At 44.2% G+C, this 18,596-nt stretch overlaps 1 protein-coding gene across 1 annotated transcript in view; it reads right to left on the bottom strand.

Annotated features, from left to right (window-relative positions):
- Positions 1-18,596, bottom strand: part of LOC137324450 (ALK tyrosine kinase receptor-like) — a 693,114-nt gene that overhangs the window by 68,684 nt on the left and 605,834 nt on the right. Inside the window, exon 14 of the mRNA XM_067988728.1 lies at positions 8,108-8,239. Coding sequence (XP_067844829.1) covers positions 8,108-8,239 — 132 coding nt within the window. The remainder of the gene's footprint in view (positions 1-8,107; positions 8,240-18,596) is intronic.

The raw sequence follows: 18,596 nt of genomic DNA, 5'->3' as shown, positions 1-18,596 counted from the left end.
TGGAATCATATTCTATTCAATTTTGATAAGCCACCATAGGAATGATGTACTGGCCTTGGAGTTTGTTCAGAGACAATTCTCCAAAATTACATATAAATTGCAACATGGAAATGAGCTGAATTGAACGAGAAGGTTCGGGGACTTGTTTGAGGTTTTTACAATAATGAAGGGAATTGACAGGGTAGATAGGAAACAATTCTTTCCTCTGGTAGGGGAATCCAGAACAAAGCAACATAATCTTAGAATTCGGCCTAACCTGGTTAAAAGTGAATCCAGAATAAATTCTTCACACAAAGCACTGTGAGAATGTGGAACAACTGCCCGAGGTCATAGATACAAAATTAATCAAAGTGTATAAAAGGTGTGACAAAAATAAAGCATTTTTGTTTAAGATTTAGGCATCTTTAATTCCGCCACAGAACATCAGAGGGAGAAATTCAAAAACATGTCGCCCAATTTTTGGGCGTAATATGAACGTTGGGGAGATCAATTTCAGGTCGTGATCTCCCCCAGAGTGCATTGGCCGCCATAGTGGATTGGGCGACTGTTTGTCGTCCTGGTGGCTGCCAGTAAGCATTAAAATATTAAAATATGGTTTCTTCACCTGTTTAAGGACTCTTTTTCCAAATTGAACTGTGGGAGCACCAGATTCGCAGATTCTTAACCCTGCTCAGTAATTCTTGGCACCAACAGCCGGCAAGCAGGCTTCATCAGCAATATTTAAAGGGATCCTCAGCGGCATTCAGGTAAGTCTCTGGTTAGACTTTTTTTTGGCTGCATAGGCTGCTAGTGGGCTTGTAACCCTTTTTTTGGCTATCGTGGTTGCTATAGCTGTGTTCAAAAATTGTGGACAGTGACTTTAGGAGTGTCAGCACTATCTCTGAGCAGAGGCTTCAGCTCATTATTGGTGAAAATTGGGTATGTTTGCCCTGTTTGCCATTGGGACTGGAGAATGATGAGGAGGAAGAGCTGCAAGGAAGACAGCAGGGACCTGAAGATCCTGGTAGAAGAGGGGGAAGGAGGGGAGAATGCGGGAGGCCTCACACACGCGGGTGCTCCGCAATAGAACTTACTACCTCAACTAGAGCTATGTCACCTGTTACAGCACCAACTGCAGCCCTGACTGTCGCCCTGAATTTCTATGCCTCAAGGGCATTCCATGCTGCAACAGGTGACATAAGCTACATAAGTAAATTTCCAATCCATTGCTGCAACAGGACTCTCACAGATGCCCCCTTTGCTAAGCGCAACCAATTTATCATCTTCCCAATGGAGGCAGCTAAGCAAGAGGAAAGAGCCAGAATTGCAGGCTTCCCACAAGTCCAGGGCATCACTGCATTGCCTTGCTCCAAGGAAGCCTCTTTCAACGCTCTCCTTCATGCTTTGAAAGCCAGAGGAGATGATGGAATCCAGAGCCAAGAGGGCTACAGTCTCGGCTTCAATCAACGATGTCAGAGTTATCATCAGAGGCTCCATCACTGTGGGCCCCGCTGCAATGTGCATACAGCTGACCATATACTCCATGCTTGACTACATGGTATCCATGCCCTTCTCAAATACCCCACACAAGTTGAAGATGGACTCCTCCATGCTCCCTGACATTGTGCCCAAGCTCGCTGGCAGGCACTCCAATGCACTGGTCATGTATTGCCATCAGTCTTCTTCTCTGGACTGGCCCCGTGAAGTCAGCATCTGTTCCCTCTGCAGCAGGGCTAGAAGGGATAGATGCTGAAAGGATGTTTTCCCCTTGTGGGAGAGACTAGAACTAGGGCTCCAATATTACCAGGGAGGCGCGACTGGGCAGGTGGGTAACCCGGCCAGTAAAATCCGTCCGTTCACCACGCGATCACGGGTAAATTGAAGCCACTTACCGTGACTTCCGGGTTTCCTGTCGTCAATCTGCGCAGCAGGCGGACTGTGCACATCACAGGCTGTCAGCTGGAAAGACCCTATTTAAAGGGCAGTCCTCCAATGCTGCTCCTGGAGCAAACAACCAAAATTATACAATGGAGCAGCCCAGGGGAAAGGCTGCCCCAGATTTACTGATGCCTCACTCCAGGTCCCATTGGATGGGGTGAGGAGGAGGAGGGATATTTTCTACCCGGCGAACGGGAGGAAGTAGCTTGCCTCTGCCACCAAGAAGGCCTGGCTCGAGGTGGCAGAGGAGGTCACCAGCAGCAGCAACGTCTCCCGCACATGGATACAGTGCAGGAAGCGCTTCAATGACCAAACTAGGTCAGCCAAAGTGAGTACACTTAATCATTCTCTTACACTCCATCTTCCACATCACCGCCCCACCCCACAACTCCTTCTGCACTGCCAACACTACTCTATCACATCACTCCTCACACCCACTCAAATCTCATCCGCAACTTAATCTCATCCTCAACTTACCTGCACTTCCTCACCTCGCCAGTACTCATCCCACCACTACCACTCAACCCAATCCTCATACAATGTCATGGCTCTGTCTCATACTCACCCTCTGATGCATCTCTTTCACAGTCAGCCTCACCCAAACCAATGCATTCAGCGGCTGGCCACATCACCATCCCTCACTCACACCTCTCTACTTTCTCCCCTTATAGGAGAAGAGAGCCCAGAATGCATGGGAGAGGGCAAAGACCGGAGGGGGTGCCGCAACATCTGGTCATCCTCACGGATGCGGAGCAGGAGATTCTGGAACCAAGCCGCACCCTCGAGTGCCTGTCTGTCAGGGATGCCGAGACTGCCACCCGACAAACGGCTGGTGACAGAACTTAAACATTCAGCACTCACAATAGCAAATGATCTTAACATGCCTGGCCATCTTCAGCACCTCAACATCTGTCATCATGCTTAACATTGCCTTCTTAAACAGGCAGGCAGATACTCTGAGGGTTGCTCCTCCTCCTCCTCCTCCTCCTCGTCCTCCTCCTCAATATGGGTGGCAGATGTGGATGGGGCCTCCTCCAGCGGCACCCCTCTCTGTTGTGCCATGTTGTGCAGGGCACAACAGACAACTGTAATGCGTCTGGTATTGAAGCGCTCCCCCAGAATGATCAAGGCATCTGAAGCGCCTCTTGAGCAGCCCTATAACATGCTCAATTGTAGACCTGGTAGCGATATGGCTGTCGTTATATCGACGCTGTTGCTCGGTGGTGGGGTCCCTCAGAGGTGTCATGAGCCTGTGTGCAGGGGTTATCCCTCCCTTGTCCCCGAGGAGCCAGCCCTTGCGGGTGTTCGGTGCATGGAAGAGCGGTGGGATGTTGGACTCCCAGAGGATAAAGGAATCGTGGCAGCTGCCAGGGTATCTGGCGCACACATGAAGGAATCTCTTGCGGTGGTCACAGATGAGCTGAGCGTTGATGGAGTGATAGCCCTTCCTGTTGATGAACAGTCCTGGCTCGTGTGGGGGTGCTCATTTTGCTATATGGGTGCAATCGATTACACCCTGCACCCGTGGGATGCCAGTCACAGCGTGGAATCCCACTGCCCTCTTCGTCTGGCTGAGGTCATCCATGGGGAAGTTGACATAGTGCGAGGCCCTGTGAAACAAGCCGTCGGTGACCTGCCTTATGCACACGTGTGCAGACGACTGAGAGACCCCGGCGATGTTCCCAGTGGCACCCTGGAACGATCCGGAGGCAAAGATGTTGAGGGCAGTGGTGACTTTGACAGTGACAGGTAAGAAGATGCTGCTCGGGCCAGCCGGGAGCAGCTCGGCATGAAGGAGGCTGTAGATGTCCGCGACTACCTGGCGACTGACTCTGAGCCTCCATATGCACTGCTCCTCAGAGAGGTCCAGGAAGCTGAGCCTCGGTCTGAAGACCCTGTTGCGAGGGTAGTGCCTCCTGCGACGTCGCTCTCTCTGTTGTTGCCCTCCGTGCTCTTGTGCAGGTGCCTGTGGCGCAGCACTGTGTTGTGGAGCTCCATGTGGCGGAGGTGGATGGCGTGCCTGGTGATGTTGCTCGTCCTTGGATGAAGTGACGAATGCAGCTATGGCGTCCCCCATCCTGACGGTGAGAGTTTGAGGGGGTCCGCAAAGTAGGTAATTGTGTTTGCACGGCAGAGTTTAAGGTATAAATTAAGAATTTTGAGTGGAAAGACAAAGATGTTGCAGCCAAAACTTTGTCTGAAGTGACGGAGTGCTCTGCTGCAATAAATGAGGTTTTCCCCCCACCTGTCAAATAATCCTTTGCATCTCCCACTGGCTACTGGCTGAAACACGTCTGCTCCAACGGGGAGTGTTTCCCACAGCATGGGAAACTCGCTGAGGATCCTTCAAAATTGCACCCCAGCCAAAATCTCCACTCAATGAGATCTGTCAAGTACCTCAACTATCTACCTAATTATCTAAAGCAGCATCCTGCGCGGCTTTAATTGCCGGTGGGAGTCTCGCATTCGGGAGCTGGGCGCGCATCCGAACATGTCACTGGGGAACCCGGAAGTCAGTGGTTGGAACCGGGCTCCGAACCCGCTCCGGGATTCCGCCATTTAAGGAGCCTGCCCCCAACGCACCTGCTTGGCCATCCGAAAATCAGTCCCTAGGACTAGGGGCACAGTTTAAAAATAAGGGGTCTCCCATTTAAGACAGAGATGAGGAGACATTTTTTCTCTCAGAGGGTCGTGAGTCTGTGGAACTCCCTTCCCCAGAGAGAGGCGGAGGCAGGGTCATTGAATATTTTTAAGGCTGAGTTAGATCGATTCCTGATTAACAAGGGAGTCAAAGGTTATAGTAGGTAGATGGGAAAGTTGGGTTGAGGTCACAATCAGATCAGCCATGATCTTATCAAACGGCAGAGTAGGCTCCTGTGGCCTACTCCTGCTCTTAGTTCGTATGTACGTATGTATGTGGACTCGCCCTCTGGCGAGATTGCTCATGGGGCATTCTACCCCCTTGCTGTTGCTCCTGCACTCTTATGCTGGGTGAAATCTCCCAGTGCAGATCCCTCCAATGAACACTCTGAACTGTGCAGGGTGCCAGCTTCTGAGCTGGTGCTCGCAAGAGTAAGATTGAGTGATGGCATGTGGCAAGGAGGGCTGTCTTACTTTTCATTTGCTGCAGCTGGGCATTTGATTTGTGATGGACCTGGAAAGGAAAGAGATTGGCAAGGCTAATCAGAGACAGATGAATGGTCTCTCAAAACAGCACCATTTTGTCATGCAGTGTGTGTTTAGGAAGAGATTTCAGTGAATAAGATAGGCTAAGATGGCCAAACATCCCGTGGAGCGTGCACCCCCAGCCTTGTCAGTCACAATGCTCCTGATGTGACTCGTGCCCACAATCTCCTTTGTTGCCTTCTCTAATGGGGAGATGACGTGGATGGTTGGTGGTCGTCCTTCTATTCATGCCTGCTCCCTCTGATTATGCGCCAGCTTGTCCTGCAAAAAGAAAGGAAGTGCGTAAGTTGTGGCCTGGTGAAAGGTTGTGAAGATGTGCTTATCAGGGTCAGAATAGCATGGATGGTGCAGTGAAAGATGGCGCAGGTGAGGGGAGTAATTGTGAGGACAGTAGCAGGTGCAGAGTCTGCCAGTAGAAGGAGGATGAGTGAAGTGTGCTGTGATGATTAGAGGATAGTCATGGGAAGCAGGGGAGGGAAGTCTTGTGATTGTTGGGGCTACAGGTGGGGCAGCACTAAGCAGAGAGTAAGAGAGATGTGAGTAGGAATCTTACCTTAGCAGCTCTAGTCATATCATTGAATTTCTTGCAGCATTGCATCCAGGTCCTGGGGCGGTGCAATTCTTGCATTGACCTCCTTCACCACCTCTGCCCACTGGTGCTGTGTAATTTGTCTGGGAACCCTTCCCCCATCAGCAGGAAATAGAAGCTTCGTCCTCCTGGTGACTGCTTCCGAGAGGAATTCCAGTGCAGCACTGTAAAATTGGTGGGGGTGGGGTGCCTTCCTGCACCATCTGCCTGCCATTTTGTGTTCTGAACTTAATAGCGATGACAGCGGCCAAAGTGCACCTCCCTTTTAAGAGTAGAAGGCTGCCTATAAATAGTGCCACTGACAACCCATTTTCCCGCCCTCCAAATCGGCAAGCTGCCAATAAACAGCATGAGCAGCGCTGGCATAATCAAATAAGGCATGTGTTCCAATTGCACGCCACCCATTTTGTGTCAGTTTCCAGTTAATTTCTCCCCCCAGAGGTTAAAAAAAGTTTCAGTTATAGAAAAATGTTCTAGGTCATCTCAATACAATTGTTAGTGACTCAGCGGTTATTGGGCAGGTGCCCAAAAGATTAGCCAAGCCATTCAATCTAAATACAAACATCTCATGATTTGTTCAAATATATTTTTGATTGGCACCTCTTTTTGATTTTAGCAGACAGTAATTTAAAATCATTGTGCCCCTGTCACTTTTTAGAAGTTATTTATCAGAGATATGGTCAGATCAAATAGCTTCTGTATATAGTGAGAAATGTGAAAGAACAATTATTTTAAGGATATGACTTAGCTTAGCACAGCAGTTGCAAACTATTTATTATTTTCTATTAGAAGGAGGAGCTAGCTAAATTTAATAGCTACTATTAAAATATATGCTGCATTACAGCTGCTGTTTGCTTATTTTTACCATTTAATAAATTTGTTTGGCACTTAAGCCTAAACCAAAATCCTTGAATATGTCATTGCCACTCACCTCTCTCAGCACTTCACTTAAGTCCCCCCCCAGTCCAGTTTCTGATTAACCCATTACACTGAAACTCGCTAAAGACATGGTGATAGACCTTGACTTTGTGCGATAGTGTAAAACGAGTGATACCGAATCGGCAGCCCGTTTTACATCTCTCCCGATTTATATTCCCCTTGACTTCATCCTGTGCAATTATGACTGTGGCTGATTGTCCCTCCTTGTCCTTCCTAACTGTGTGTCCTTCTTCCTCCATTGTCTCTTCTCCAGCAGCTGCGCCGTTAAGCTGCCCAAGAGTCAAAGCCCTACCCCTTTGTCCTGCTACTTTCTTCCCTGCATTCAAAAGACTCTTAATAACCTATCTCTTTGGTCTCCCATCTGAAATTCCTTTACTTCTTGCTTGGTTTCCATTTCTGCCCCTTGTCAAGCTTTCATAGAATTACAGAATGGTTATAGCAAGGAAAGAGGCTATTCAGCCCGTCGAGTCCGTGCCGGCTCTCTGCAAGAGCAATCCAGCTAGTCCCACTCCCCCGTCCTTTTTGGCAGGTAACGAACGTGCAAGTTCCAAAAGACATTCAGTACTCAAAAGGGTCCTTTTTTCCCTTCAAGTACTTATCCAATTCCCTTTTGAAAGCCACGATTGAATCTGCCTCCACCAGCCCCTCAGGCAGTGCATTCTAGATCATAACCACTTGCTGTGTAAAAAAGTTTTTCCTTTTATGCTCTTTTATGTAAGCAGCATATTAATGCAACTTCTTAGTAAATTGAGGGCAGTAACCCTAAAAGATAATAGGGTATATGGTAGGAGCATTCGCTGATTTCTCACCATGCTTAACTCCTGGGATTTCCAGGGTCAGCTTAACAAATTATTTTCGTGTCGCTATCGTATAACTAGATGTTGAGCAGTAAAAGTCTTTTCCAGAATGTGGGGGAGTGTAATCCATTTACGGGAGTGATCAGTGACACCGAGCCCGTGAGAATATCTAGTGCAGTTCTAAAATTTGTAATAGCTTCATTTAAATCAATTATAATAACACTCCTTATCAGGAAGAACACTTCAGGCTTGTCTAAAAGGCCTGTTGGAAGTTCTTACTCAGCAGTAAAGTGCCACAGATCTGACAATATGGATCTGAGCCAGATGTTCCAGTTTCCTAGCACCTGCTCCACTCCTACACCACTGGCCTTTGTGACTGTAAAATCTTGTCTCATGTTTTCTGATTAAGATAACTGGAACTACACAATTCAGTACATGTGCAGAATCAAAAATGTTCCCCTCTTCAAGGCAAAAAAGCATTTGTCATAATTTAGTAACATTTGCGAAAACCTCCATTAAATAGAATATTACAATGAAAAATAAAAGTTTTTCTAAGGCTGTACGTTAAGTGGCATAGATTTTTGATAGTTTGGAAATATGTGTAAAGTTAGTTGATAAAATGGAGGTTGCCTTTTTCAAAAAAATATCTGTGATGAGACAAGCCATTATAAATACGCACCTTGAAAATAAATGTCGCTCCTCCGCCTCCTCCTCCACCTCCTGCCCACTCTGTTACTGTGCCATTTGCTTTCATCTCCTCCTCAATCACATTATTCTCTCCCAAGCAAACATTCTGGATGATGGGGTTAGCCTTTAAAACAAAATGATGAATACTGAGGATATCAATGTGTCTGGACCAAATGAGTCGTTAAAATAAAAACGTAACAGAATAGATAGTTTCTCGGAGCAGAACAAAGTGAAAAATCCAATTCTGATGGTGTCAACCACTTTGACAAGCTGTGCGATTGATAAAGCAAGTTAGCAAGAATATTTCAACAAACACTATAATTCTGGTCTTTATCCATTAACATCTCAAGAAAACTGTATTTCAGCATCTACACTGGCCCACGGTATGCTTGAAAACTCTACACTGGAAGTTCATTACACCAATTTCACTTCAGTTATACCTCAATGGGAACTTTAGTTATGAACACTGGGTTCAGTTATTGTTAATAACTTATTCACCTTTACATACAAATTAAAAGGAGAAATCATAAAACAAATAAACAGCATATATATTAATTCAAACTCACAAGTCCGTGTATTTGTGCTTCCAGGTTTCCCACTGTCAGGCAGCCAGATTGATAGGCTGGCTGCCTGTCGGGAGGGAAAGGAGCCATGAATCGGAGAGGAGGGAGGGAAGGAGAGATTGTGGGCCATGGAAGTAATCGGGGGGGGGGGGAAGGTGGGGGGACATGGACGACATTGGGTGGGCCTTGGAGACGATTGGGGGGGTCCCTCCATTCGGGGGGGGGGACACGGGGGTGGCCGATCGCAGGGCTTCTGTTTTGCCAGGTGAGCTTGTTGGGCCTGGTTGATGCCCTCTGGGCTCACAAGCAGTGCAATGAAGGCACTCACCTCCTGGATTCGGCCCTTCTCGCCTGCTTTCACCTGACGTGAATCGGAAGCGACGGGAAACCCAAACAGATAAGGTAAAAATTCATTTGACGTTTGTAATACACAAAAAATTAAGTGCCTCAGCTATCGCAATGATGTACATTACCCCTTTAAATATCGGCCTGCCGGCCTTAAGTGAGGGCGGGACTTCCAGGTTTCTGTTCCGCGCGCGCATCCAAACGTGACTGGGTTAAAAGTGGGCCCGTTGGAGCCGGGATGCAGTCCCACTCCAAAAACAAACTAATTTTACTGCCCACTCTCCCCCAATCCACCTGTTGTTGGGGGTTAAAATTACCCCCAGGGTGTTCCATAGTTTCAAAGACATGGCAAGGAAGTAACTAGAGTAGATGACAATGCAATGGGTCTTTACACAATTATTAATGTAGGGAAGAGGAAGATTGTGCAAGATTTAGAAAGAACAGACCATCCACCATATAGTATAGCATTCTACATCACACTTGTATATACCTCTAGGAGCAGCATTGGTGCAGGCCTGAAAGCTTTGGTTGGCTGGCAAACATTTTGTTCAGGGATTGTGCACATCTTAGAAATACCCAAATAAGGGTAATGTGAGAAAGAAAGACTTAAACAGGAGCCTTAAATCAACAAAAAAAGTATATAAACATATATATTGATCCCAGAAGTATAAAATGAAAAGGAGCTGAGATCACTGATTTGCTGAAGTACCCGGGGACAGGCATTAACTCAGATCTAAAATAGAGTGCTAAACTGGATATGAGGCTCATAAAAACACAGCAATATCTCTGTTTCAAAAGGAAGCCCAGGGAGTTCGCAGCAGACAGTGGAATCATTAAAATGTTTTATTCAGTGGCAGTTAAAAACTGTCTTTACCTACGGCCTTAGTGTGTGGCAGGGGTGTCAGATTAACAAAGATAAAACAGATAAAATAACAGTGCCAAACTCAGCAGATCTGCAGGTTCTCTCTCTGATGTTTCAAGGTGGTTTTTACGAGAAAACATTGGGATAAAGGAAAATAGGTCAATAGCAGATCATTTACTATCCAAAAGGGAAGGAGAGGTTATCCTTTCTGGTGCAACTCTTCATCAGAACCAGCGACTACAGGGTCACACCCAAAATGTTAAGCAATCTTCCTCCTTCAGATCCTGACTGACCTGCTGTATATTTTTTGGTACTTCCCATTTTTTTGTCAGATTTTCAGCATTTTTCTTTTTACCTCTAAATGTTTTAAGCCTATTTTTCATGATGAAGATGTGTACTAGATGTCCAATTAAAATTTCTTCAAAACAGGGATTTCATTTTTTAATTCTGCTGCTCTTTCAATAAAATGTTTATCAAGACAATCATCGCATGGGACATGGGTTGACCTCCAAATGCGAAATTGTTCAAAATGCTGCTAAGATTTTAAACATAAATCAAATCATCTGTGCTGTAACTAATACTGTTACGGACCTCTAAATTTTTATTCTTGACTCTTTTTAAAAAAATCATTATTGGCATATGGCATCGTTGGCGAGGCCTGCATTTATTGCCCATCCCTAGGTTCTCTGAGAAGGTGGTGGTGGACCTTCTTTGTAAAACTGAGTGGCTTGCTAAGACACTTCAGAGTGGCAGTTAAGAGTCAACTAGATTGGTGTGGGACTGGAGTCACTTATCAGCCAGACCAGGTAAGGACAGCAGATTTCCTACCCTAAAGGATATTAGTGAACCAGTTGGGTTTTTACGATAATCCGACAGCTTCATGTCACTTTTACTGGATACCAGCTTTCTCTGTTGTTCCTCCTAAATTCCAAAAATGTCATCATAGACATTTGTTCTCCTTCCTCTATGCTTAGTGTTGAAATACACATTGCATCAACTCTTATTCTATCTTTTTTTTCCCCAGGACCTTAGAACTGTGAATCTTTTTCAGTCTTCCCTTCCTCCCACGATCTATAGGCTTTTAAAACCCAAGATTGACATTACCTAACCACTAATTCTTGATTTACCTCGACTTCTCCACACTTTTCAACCTGGGTAGTGTTCTGCCCATGCCCTCTCACCTAGGTTCCTTTAATAAAATAAAATGTAATTTACATTTACAATAAATAAGAAGGTAAAGGTTAGCAAGAGTTTCCTCAGCAGGAGCTTCACATGCATTTTCAATGTCAACATTTCATCTATTAAAGCACCCAGAGAGCATTTATCTTTTCACTTGCTCACTTCTATATGCTTACTTCAACATGTAATTAATTTAAATTTGGCAACAACTTCTTTGTCTCTATCATCTTTTGAAAGAGTCTTCAATGTATTCTACTCTGTACTATTTCAATCTGCCCATTTGATTATACAATTTTGCTCTTCTCGTCCCTTATCATTAGTCATTTTCCGAATGACCTGCCTTAGCATTCCATCATCAGCAAATTTAATTAACTGAGTGTTGGGAGTATACAGGTTTTAAATCTTTTGCTATCACTGAATGCAACTGACTCCCATTTATGGTTCATTGTGGCAGATCTCTCGATTTCATTTGTCAGGAAGAGTAATGCAGCTGTAGCTTTATCTCACGTGGTAAATGGTAATGAATCTCTGGGATCTGCTTTAATTGGTTCATCAGTATTTGAAGCTGCACAGTGTTGAACACTTTCTGCATATGCATGAAAAGAATCTAACTGTGACAAAGACTCAGACTTAACTCATTATAACCAATTCTAGACAAGGCTGGAACAAGTCAGGAGGACAACTCTTGATCACAATTTTTGGGTCTCTGAGCCTGTACGTCAAATTAGTATTTCTCATTAGCTCGATCAGTTTTGCTTCAGCTTTGCCTTTCACAAGACCTGTCATTATATTCAGGCAGAATAAGGATAGATGGTATCGCAAGTGATAACCAGATCCACAACTTTCAAAAAAAAATGGGGAGCTCATCCCCAGTCTGCAAGGAATGAGGGGATGAGCTTCAGAAAATAGCACGAATATCACAGGGGAAGAATGAAAAACTGTCATTTGGGGGGCAATGCATGAGGATGGTTCGTATAACGTATCCATTCTGATGAAGAGGGAGTTCAGAGTGAGTGAAGTGGGGCTGCATTGAGTCTACAGCACAGAAGCAGGCCATTCGGCCCAACTGGTCTATGCCAGCGTTTATGCTCCACACGAGCCTTTTGCTGTTACGTAACATTAGGCAGACCCCACTGTATTTAATGGGACACATAATGTGACCATCATAGTACCACCTCCAGATACAATACCTACGGCCACTCACTGGGGTTGAAATCCAACTTCGGCGGGGGTGCAAAATGCGCAGTAGTGGATTGTCTGCCCGTTATATACCCTACATGATTTTCCTTTTCATTAGAGTCAACAGAAAGAGAAATCGGCCAGAGTGTATAACAGATGGCCGATGTGCTACCGGCCATTTTGCGCCTCTGCCAAAGTTGAATTTTAGCCCACCATTTTTGATATATAATGGGAACTTTCCCTCCTTATTCTTCCTCCCAATAATGCATCACTCCAGATTCCTCCACATGGAATTTCATCTGATATTTATCTGCCAATCTACTAACTGTCTATGTGCTCCTGAAGTCACTTACAGTCCACTTCACAGTTAACTGTATTCCCTATTTTTATATTGTTTGCACATTTTGATAATGCCACTCCAATACCCAAGTTATATATATATATATATATATCCACAAATTCCTGCAGAGTTCTTGAAGAGGAGGTGAATCGTGGGTGGTGCGGAGCTTCTAGAAACAGGTCTTTAAGTGCAGAAATTCCACCCCTTCACACACGTCCCTAGCAACACTGGAAACCAAGGACTCACAGTTATCCCTGGTGTCCAGCATTGCTAAAGACATCAATGCAGGAAATATGTTGTATTTGATAGCAGGTGTATTATGGGCTGTCCCTTGAAGTGTTAGAATTTCAACAGGTGGAGACCTGCTGGATTCAGGTTCCTTCTCCCCAAAGACATTACACCCAAAACAGCCCTTCCCAGCCCATGGAATTTTGGGGCCATCAGGAAGAGCAATGATCCCAACATTGAGACCTGGAGACATTGTTGCTGACATCTGTCCAGTCTGAAAAATCTGTTAAGTACAATTTTCTGCTTTCTATCCTTTAACCAATTTAGGCCAGTGGCTGACTGGCAGCTTTGAGATCAGGGCTACTCATGGTAGCAGTGGCTGATGACCTTGAGTAGCTTCCTTAGCACCCTGGTGAGCATCAATGTAATGAGGCTCATGGTACCATCAGTGTTCAGATAGAACAGACAATTGGTATTCTGAAGGTCTGCTTCAAGTGCCTAATAATTCTGCGGAGCTCTCCATTATAGTCCTGTATCATTGTCTGTAGACTGTGGTAATCCTTACAACATGTTGCACCTAGACTTCTAAAAGGCTTTTGACAAAGTGTCACCCGACAGGCTATTAGTTAAACTCAAACCTGTAGGATTTCAGGAAAAACCTTGGGCATGGATAAGAAATTAGCTGAAGGATAGGAAAAAAATGAGTACTCATTTGAGGGAGTTATGTTGAGGTGGGTGGGGGGCGAGTACTAAGGATGGTGTCCCAGGGCTTGATGTTGGGGCCACTATTGTTTCTAATTTACATAATGACTTGGATTCAGAAACTCAATGTAAAGTGACCAAATTTTCATGTGATGCCAAACTAGGAGGGACAGTGGATTCAGAGGTGGGTCAGAAATTACAGAATGAGTTGGAAGGAACAATGACAGCTAAAAGTTAATGCAGACAAATGTAAAGTTTTGTACAGGAAGAAAAAAATAAGCGAGACACTTGCGTCATGAATGATGTTGAAATAGCCAAGGATGAAGCTGAAAAAGACCCATGAATTATAGTAGATTCAATGCTCAACATAGAATCATAGAATGGTTACAGCACAGAAGGCCATTCGGCCTGTCGAGCCTGTGCTGGCTCTTTATAAGAGCATTCTAGTTAGTCCCATTCCCCCGCTTTTTCCCCGTAGCCCTACAAATTTTTCCCGACAAGTATTTATCCAATTCCTTTTTGAAAGCCATGATTGAATCTGCCTCCACCACCTTTTTAGGCAGCGCATTCCAGATCATAACTACCCGTTGAGTAAAAAAGTTTTTCCTCATGTTGCCTTTGGTTCTTTTGCCAATCACCTTAAATCTGTGTCCTCTGGTTCTCGACCCTTCCGCCAATGGGAGCAGTTTCTCTTTACTTTATCTAAAACGGTCATGATTTTGAACACTTTTATCAAATCTCCTCTTAACCTTCTCTGCTCTAGGGAGAATAACCTCAGCTTCTCCAGTCTATCCACGTAACTGAAGTCCCTCATACCTGGAACCATTCTAGTAAACCTTTTCGGCACCCTCTCTAAGGCCTTCACATCTTTCCTAAAGTGCGGTGCCCAGAACTGGACACAATACTCCAGCAATGGGTGAACCAGTGTTTCATAAAGGTTCAACATAACTTCCTTGCTTGTGTACTCATTGCCTCCAATTATAAAGCCCAAGATCCCATATGCTTTTTTTTAAACTGCTTTCTCAACCTGTCCTGCCGCCTTCAAAGATTGGTGCACATATACCCCCAGGTCTCTCTGTTCCTGCACCCCCTTTAGAATTGTACCATTTACTTTATATTGCCTCTCCTCATTCTTCATGCCAAAATGTATCACTTCGCACTTCTCTGCGCTAAATTTCATCTGCCATGTATCCTCCCATTTCACTAGCCCTTCTATGTCCTCTTGAAGCCCATTACTATCCTCCTCACTGTTTACTACACTTCCAAGTTTTCTGTTACCTGCAAATTTGGAAATTGTGCCCTGTACACCCAAGTCCAAGTCATTAATGTATATCAAAGAAAGCAGTGGTCCTAGTACTGACTCCTAGGGAACACCACTGTATACTTTCCTCCAGTCCAAAAAACAACCATTCACCACTACTCTCTTTTTCCTGTCACTTAGCCAGTTTAGTATCCATGCTGCCACTGCCCCTTTTATTCCAGGGGCTTCAATTTTGCTGACAAGCCTATTATGTGGCACTTTATCAAAAGCCTTTTGAAAGTCCGTATACACAACATCAACCGTTTTGCCCTCATCAACCCTCTCTGTTACCTCATCAAAAAACTCAATCAAGTCAGTTAAACACGATTTGACTTTAATAAATCCATGCTGGCTTTCCTTTATTAATCCACACTTGTCCAAGTGACTATTAATTTTTGTCCTGGATTATAATTTCTAAAAATTTCCCCAACATATCCAACCAATACAGGGCAGTAATCAACCAAGCCAATAAAATGTTGAATTACATAGTCAAAACTGTAGAATATGTCATAGGAGGTAGTGATCAAACTTTACAGAGCTTTGGTCAGACTGCACCTTGAGTACTGTGTTCATTTCTGGTCACTGAGACATACGGTTGGTATTCAAGGACTAGAGGCAGTTCAGAGAAAAGCCACAAGCTTAATTCTTTGTATCAAAGGGCTGAGCTATGAGGAAAGACTGGACAGACATGGGACCCATAAATCTACGGCCATTCCAGTGTTCTCCTGCCGTAACTTTGGCAGGAGTACACCAAAACAGGCAGAATTAAGACTGAGACATGGACTCGCTGGGTCCTAGCCCTGCTGCAAACTTTCTAGGATGACCTTGTTGGGGTGGAGCCTTTGCCTGCCCCATACAAGGTCATCACTGTAAGGAGGGGAATCTTGCTTCAGGAATTTTCGTGTCCTCAGTCCTTAAAGGGACACAGTGCATCACCAGCACAGCTATATACTGCTTGACCCAGCGATGGATATGGGGACCATCTAGGGGCATGGAAAAGAGTGTGGCCTAGACACCAGAAGATATTCCTAAAGCGGGCAGCTACAATTTCCTCCAGGTTCTGCCCAGCATCCCCCCAGCACTGGGCATGTACTTATAAGCTTGTGATCTTTGTCTCTCAACTATTATAGAATTACAAATTAGAGACAACTATCTTCTCAACCCTCCAGCAACTACCACATTCTGCTGCTGTGATACTAGGAGAAGTTCCATTGCACTGTCTTCAAAGCTAACCTGTTTTTCCTTGGTTGATGCCAGAGGGCTACAGATTCTGCCATGTTACCAATTCAAGTCTCTTTTTTCTTCTGTTCTTATTTTTTACTGCAATCGAGTCTGCCTTTGATATTTTCATGAATTAAATATATTTTCAAATAATAGAACTTTTCCGCACATATCAAGAGAAAACGACTGAGAAAAGTTCATTTTATATTAACTGAATCTTCATTTAATTTACCCAAGATTCTATTATGATCACAACACCTTTATCTTGTTTTCAAAATTAGTTTTAGATTTACCAAACATATTATCTAACAATTTGACATTTGTTAGAAATTTTGGATATTCTATTTCCTAAATTGCTCTGAATAGATGTGATTGTAAAGATTACATGGGTATTGAAATTCCTCTCTGTTCTCAATTTCGATTTAGAGATATGCCAGTAATTTCCACTGGGGTTCTCCCCATCTTCCCGTAGTTTCAGTAGAAGATCGGCAGAAAAACCAGAGAAATGACGCAAATGGCCGTTTACAAAGTTTTTCCAGAGTTTCCGTTGATCATCCGCCGAAGATACAAAGGACGATCAGGGAACTCCCGCAGTTCATAGTTTTGTTGATACCCAAGTGTTATTTAAACTTGGGACTGTCCTGATTAAACAGAGAATAATGGGCATCTGGGAGAGATTACAAGGCAGTGATACAAGCAAAGGGTGCAAGTGATTTATACACAGAATAGTAGATAGTTGGGAGTGATTGGAAGGCTGTAACCTATAGACATTTAGAACCATAGTCGTTTATGGCACAGGGCCCATTTGGCCCATTATGTCTACGGCTCTTTGCTAAACAAATCCAAAGCTAATCCCACTGCCTGGCTCCCCCCATAGACCTGTATCTTCCTTTGCTTCAAACGTTAATCCACTTTTCCCTTGAAAGATGTAATGCTCTCTGCCTCAAGTGCTCCCAGTGGCAAAGTATTCCATGCTCCAGCAACTCTGCATAAAGAAATTTCTTCTAACCTCTCTCCTTACTCTTACTGACAATTTTAAATTGACGACCCTCATCACCAACTTCCCAACCAGAGGAAATAATCTTTCCCTAGTCATTCTATCAAAACCCTTCATAATTTTAAAAACATCTATTAAATCTCCTCTCAGCCTTCTCCAGTAGAAATAGTCCCAGTATCTCAAATCTCTTGTCATAACTATAGTTTACCTACCAGTTATAATTCTGATGAATCTAACTGCATGCTGTTTATGGATTTAATATCCTTTCTATAATGGGGGCTCAAAACTACGCTTTAATTGTGAACTAACCATTGCCTTGTACAAATTTATCATTACCACTTTGCTCTTGCACTCTATGGCCCTATTGGTAGAAACATCAACTGAAAAACGCCAATGCGATCCAGCTGTCTGGCCCCACTGTCTAAGAAATAAATCCCACGATAACTCTCGTACCCCTCTATCAAATTTTCTTCAGGTACTTATCCAACTCTCTTGAATTTGCTTTTACACCTAGCCTCCGTTACCTCACTTAGCGGTCAGTTCCATAAATTCATCATTCTTTGTGTAAATAGTTAAATCCAAATTGTCTTTTCACCCTCTTTCTACTAAGTTTGAGGCAATGTCCTCTTGCTGTAAAACCTAAAATGCTATTGGCTTTTTAGGTCTAAACACATTCACTGAATCATGTATTCAAACCGTTCTGTTCATTCATATTCTTGAGTGTCCTTCCATTGACTGTATATTACCTTTGCCTCACACTTCTCCACATTAAATTGCATCTGCCAACTGTTTGCCCATTCTCCCTTCCCCCACCATTTTCAACAATTCTATCCCCTCCATCACATCCTTCATCATCCAGCACTAGGCCACACTATACCACTTCTCATTAAAAATATACACTCACCTTTTTCTTGCTTCCTTCACAGCACCCATTGCCACCATTCTCTTGACTTCAATGAAAATAAAATTTGGGAGAGATGTAGAACGGAGGATTTAAAACATAGGAACATAAGAAATAGGAGCAGGAGTAGGCCAATCGGCCCTTTGAGCCTGCTCCGCCATTCAATAAGATCATGGCTGATCTGATCCTAATTTACCATAATGATTCCAGGGATGAAGGACTTTAGTTACGTGGATAGACTGGAGAAGCTGGGGTTGTTCTCTTTGGAACAGAGACGGTTGCAAGGAGATTTGATAGAGGTATTCAAAATCATGAAGGGTCCAGACAGAGTAGATAGAGATTAACTGTTCCTTTTGGAAGAAGGGTTAAGAACCAGAGGACATAGATTTAAAGTGATTGGCAAAAGAACCAAAGGTGACTTGACGAAAAACATTTTTACACAGTGAGTGGTTAGGATCTGGAATGCACTGCCCAAGGGGGTGGTGGAGGTAGATTTCAATCATGGCCTTCAAAACGGAAATGGATAAGTACTTGAAAGGAAAAAATCTGCAGGGCTACGGGGATAGGGCAGGGGAGTGGGACTAGCTGGATTGCTCTTGCATAGAGCCGGCGTGGACTTGATGTGCCGAATGGTCTCCTTCCGTGCTGTAATCTTTCTATGATT

Source organism: Heptranchias perlo, chromosome 8 (genome assembly GCF_035084215.1).
Source record: "Heptranchias perlo isolate sHepPer1 chromosome 8, sHepPer1.hap1, whole genome shotgun sequence".
In the NCBI taxonomy this organism is placed as follows: domain Eukaryota; kingdom Metazoa; phylum Chordata; class Chondrichthyes; order Hexanchiformes; family Hexanchidae; genus Heptranchias; species Heptranchias perlo.
This window is presented reverse-complemented; position numbering and strand designations above follow the sequence as displayed.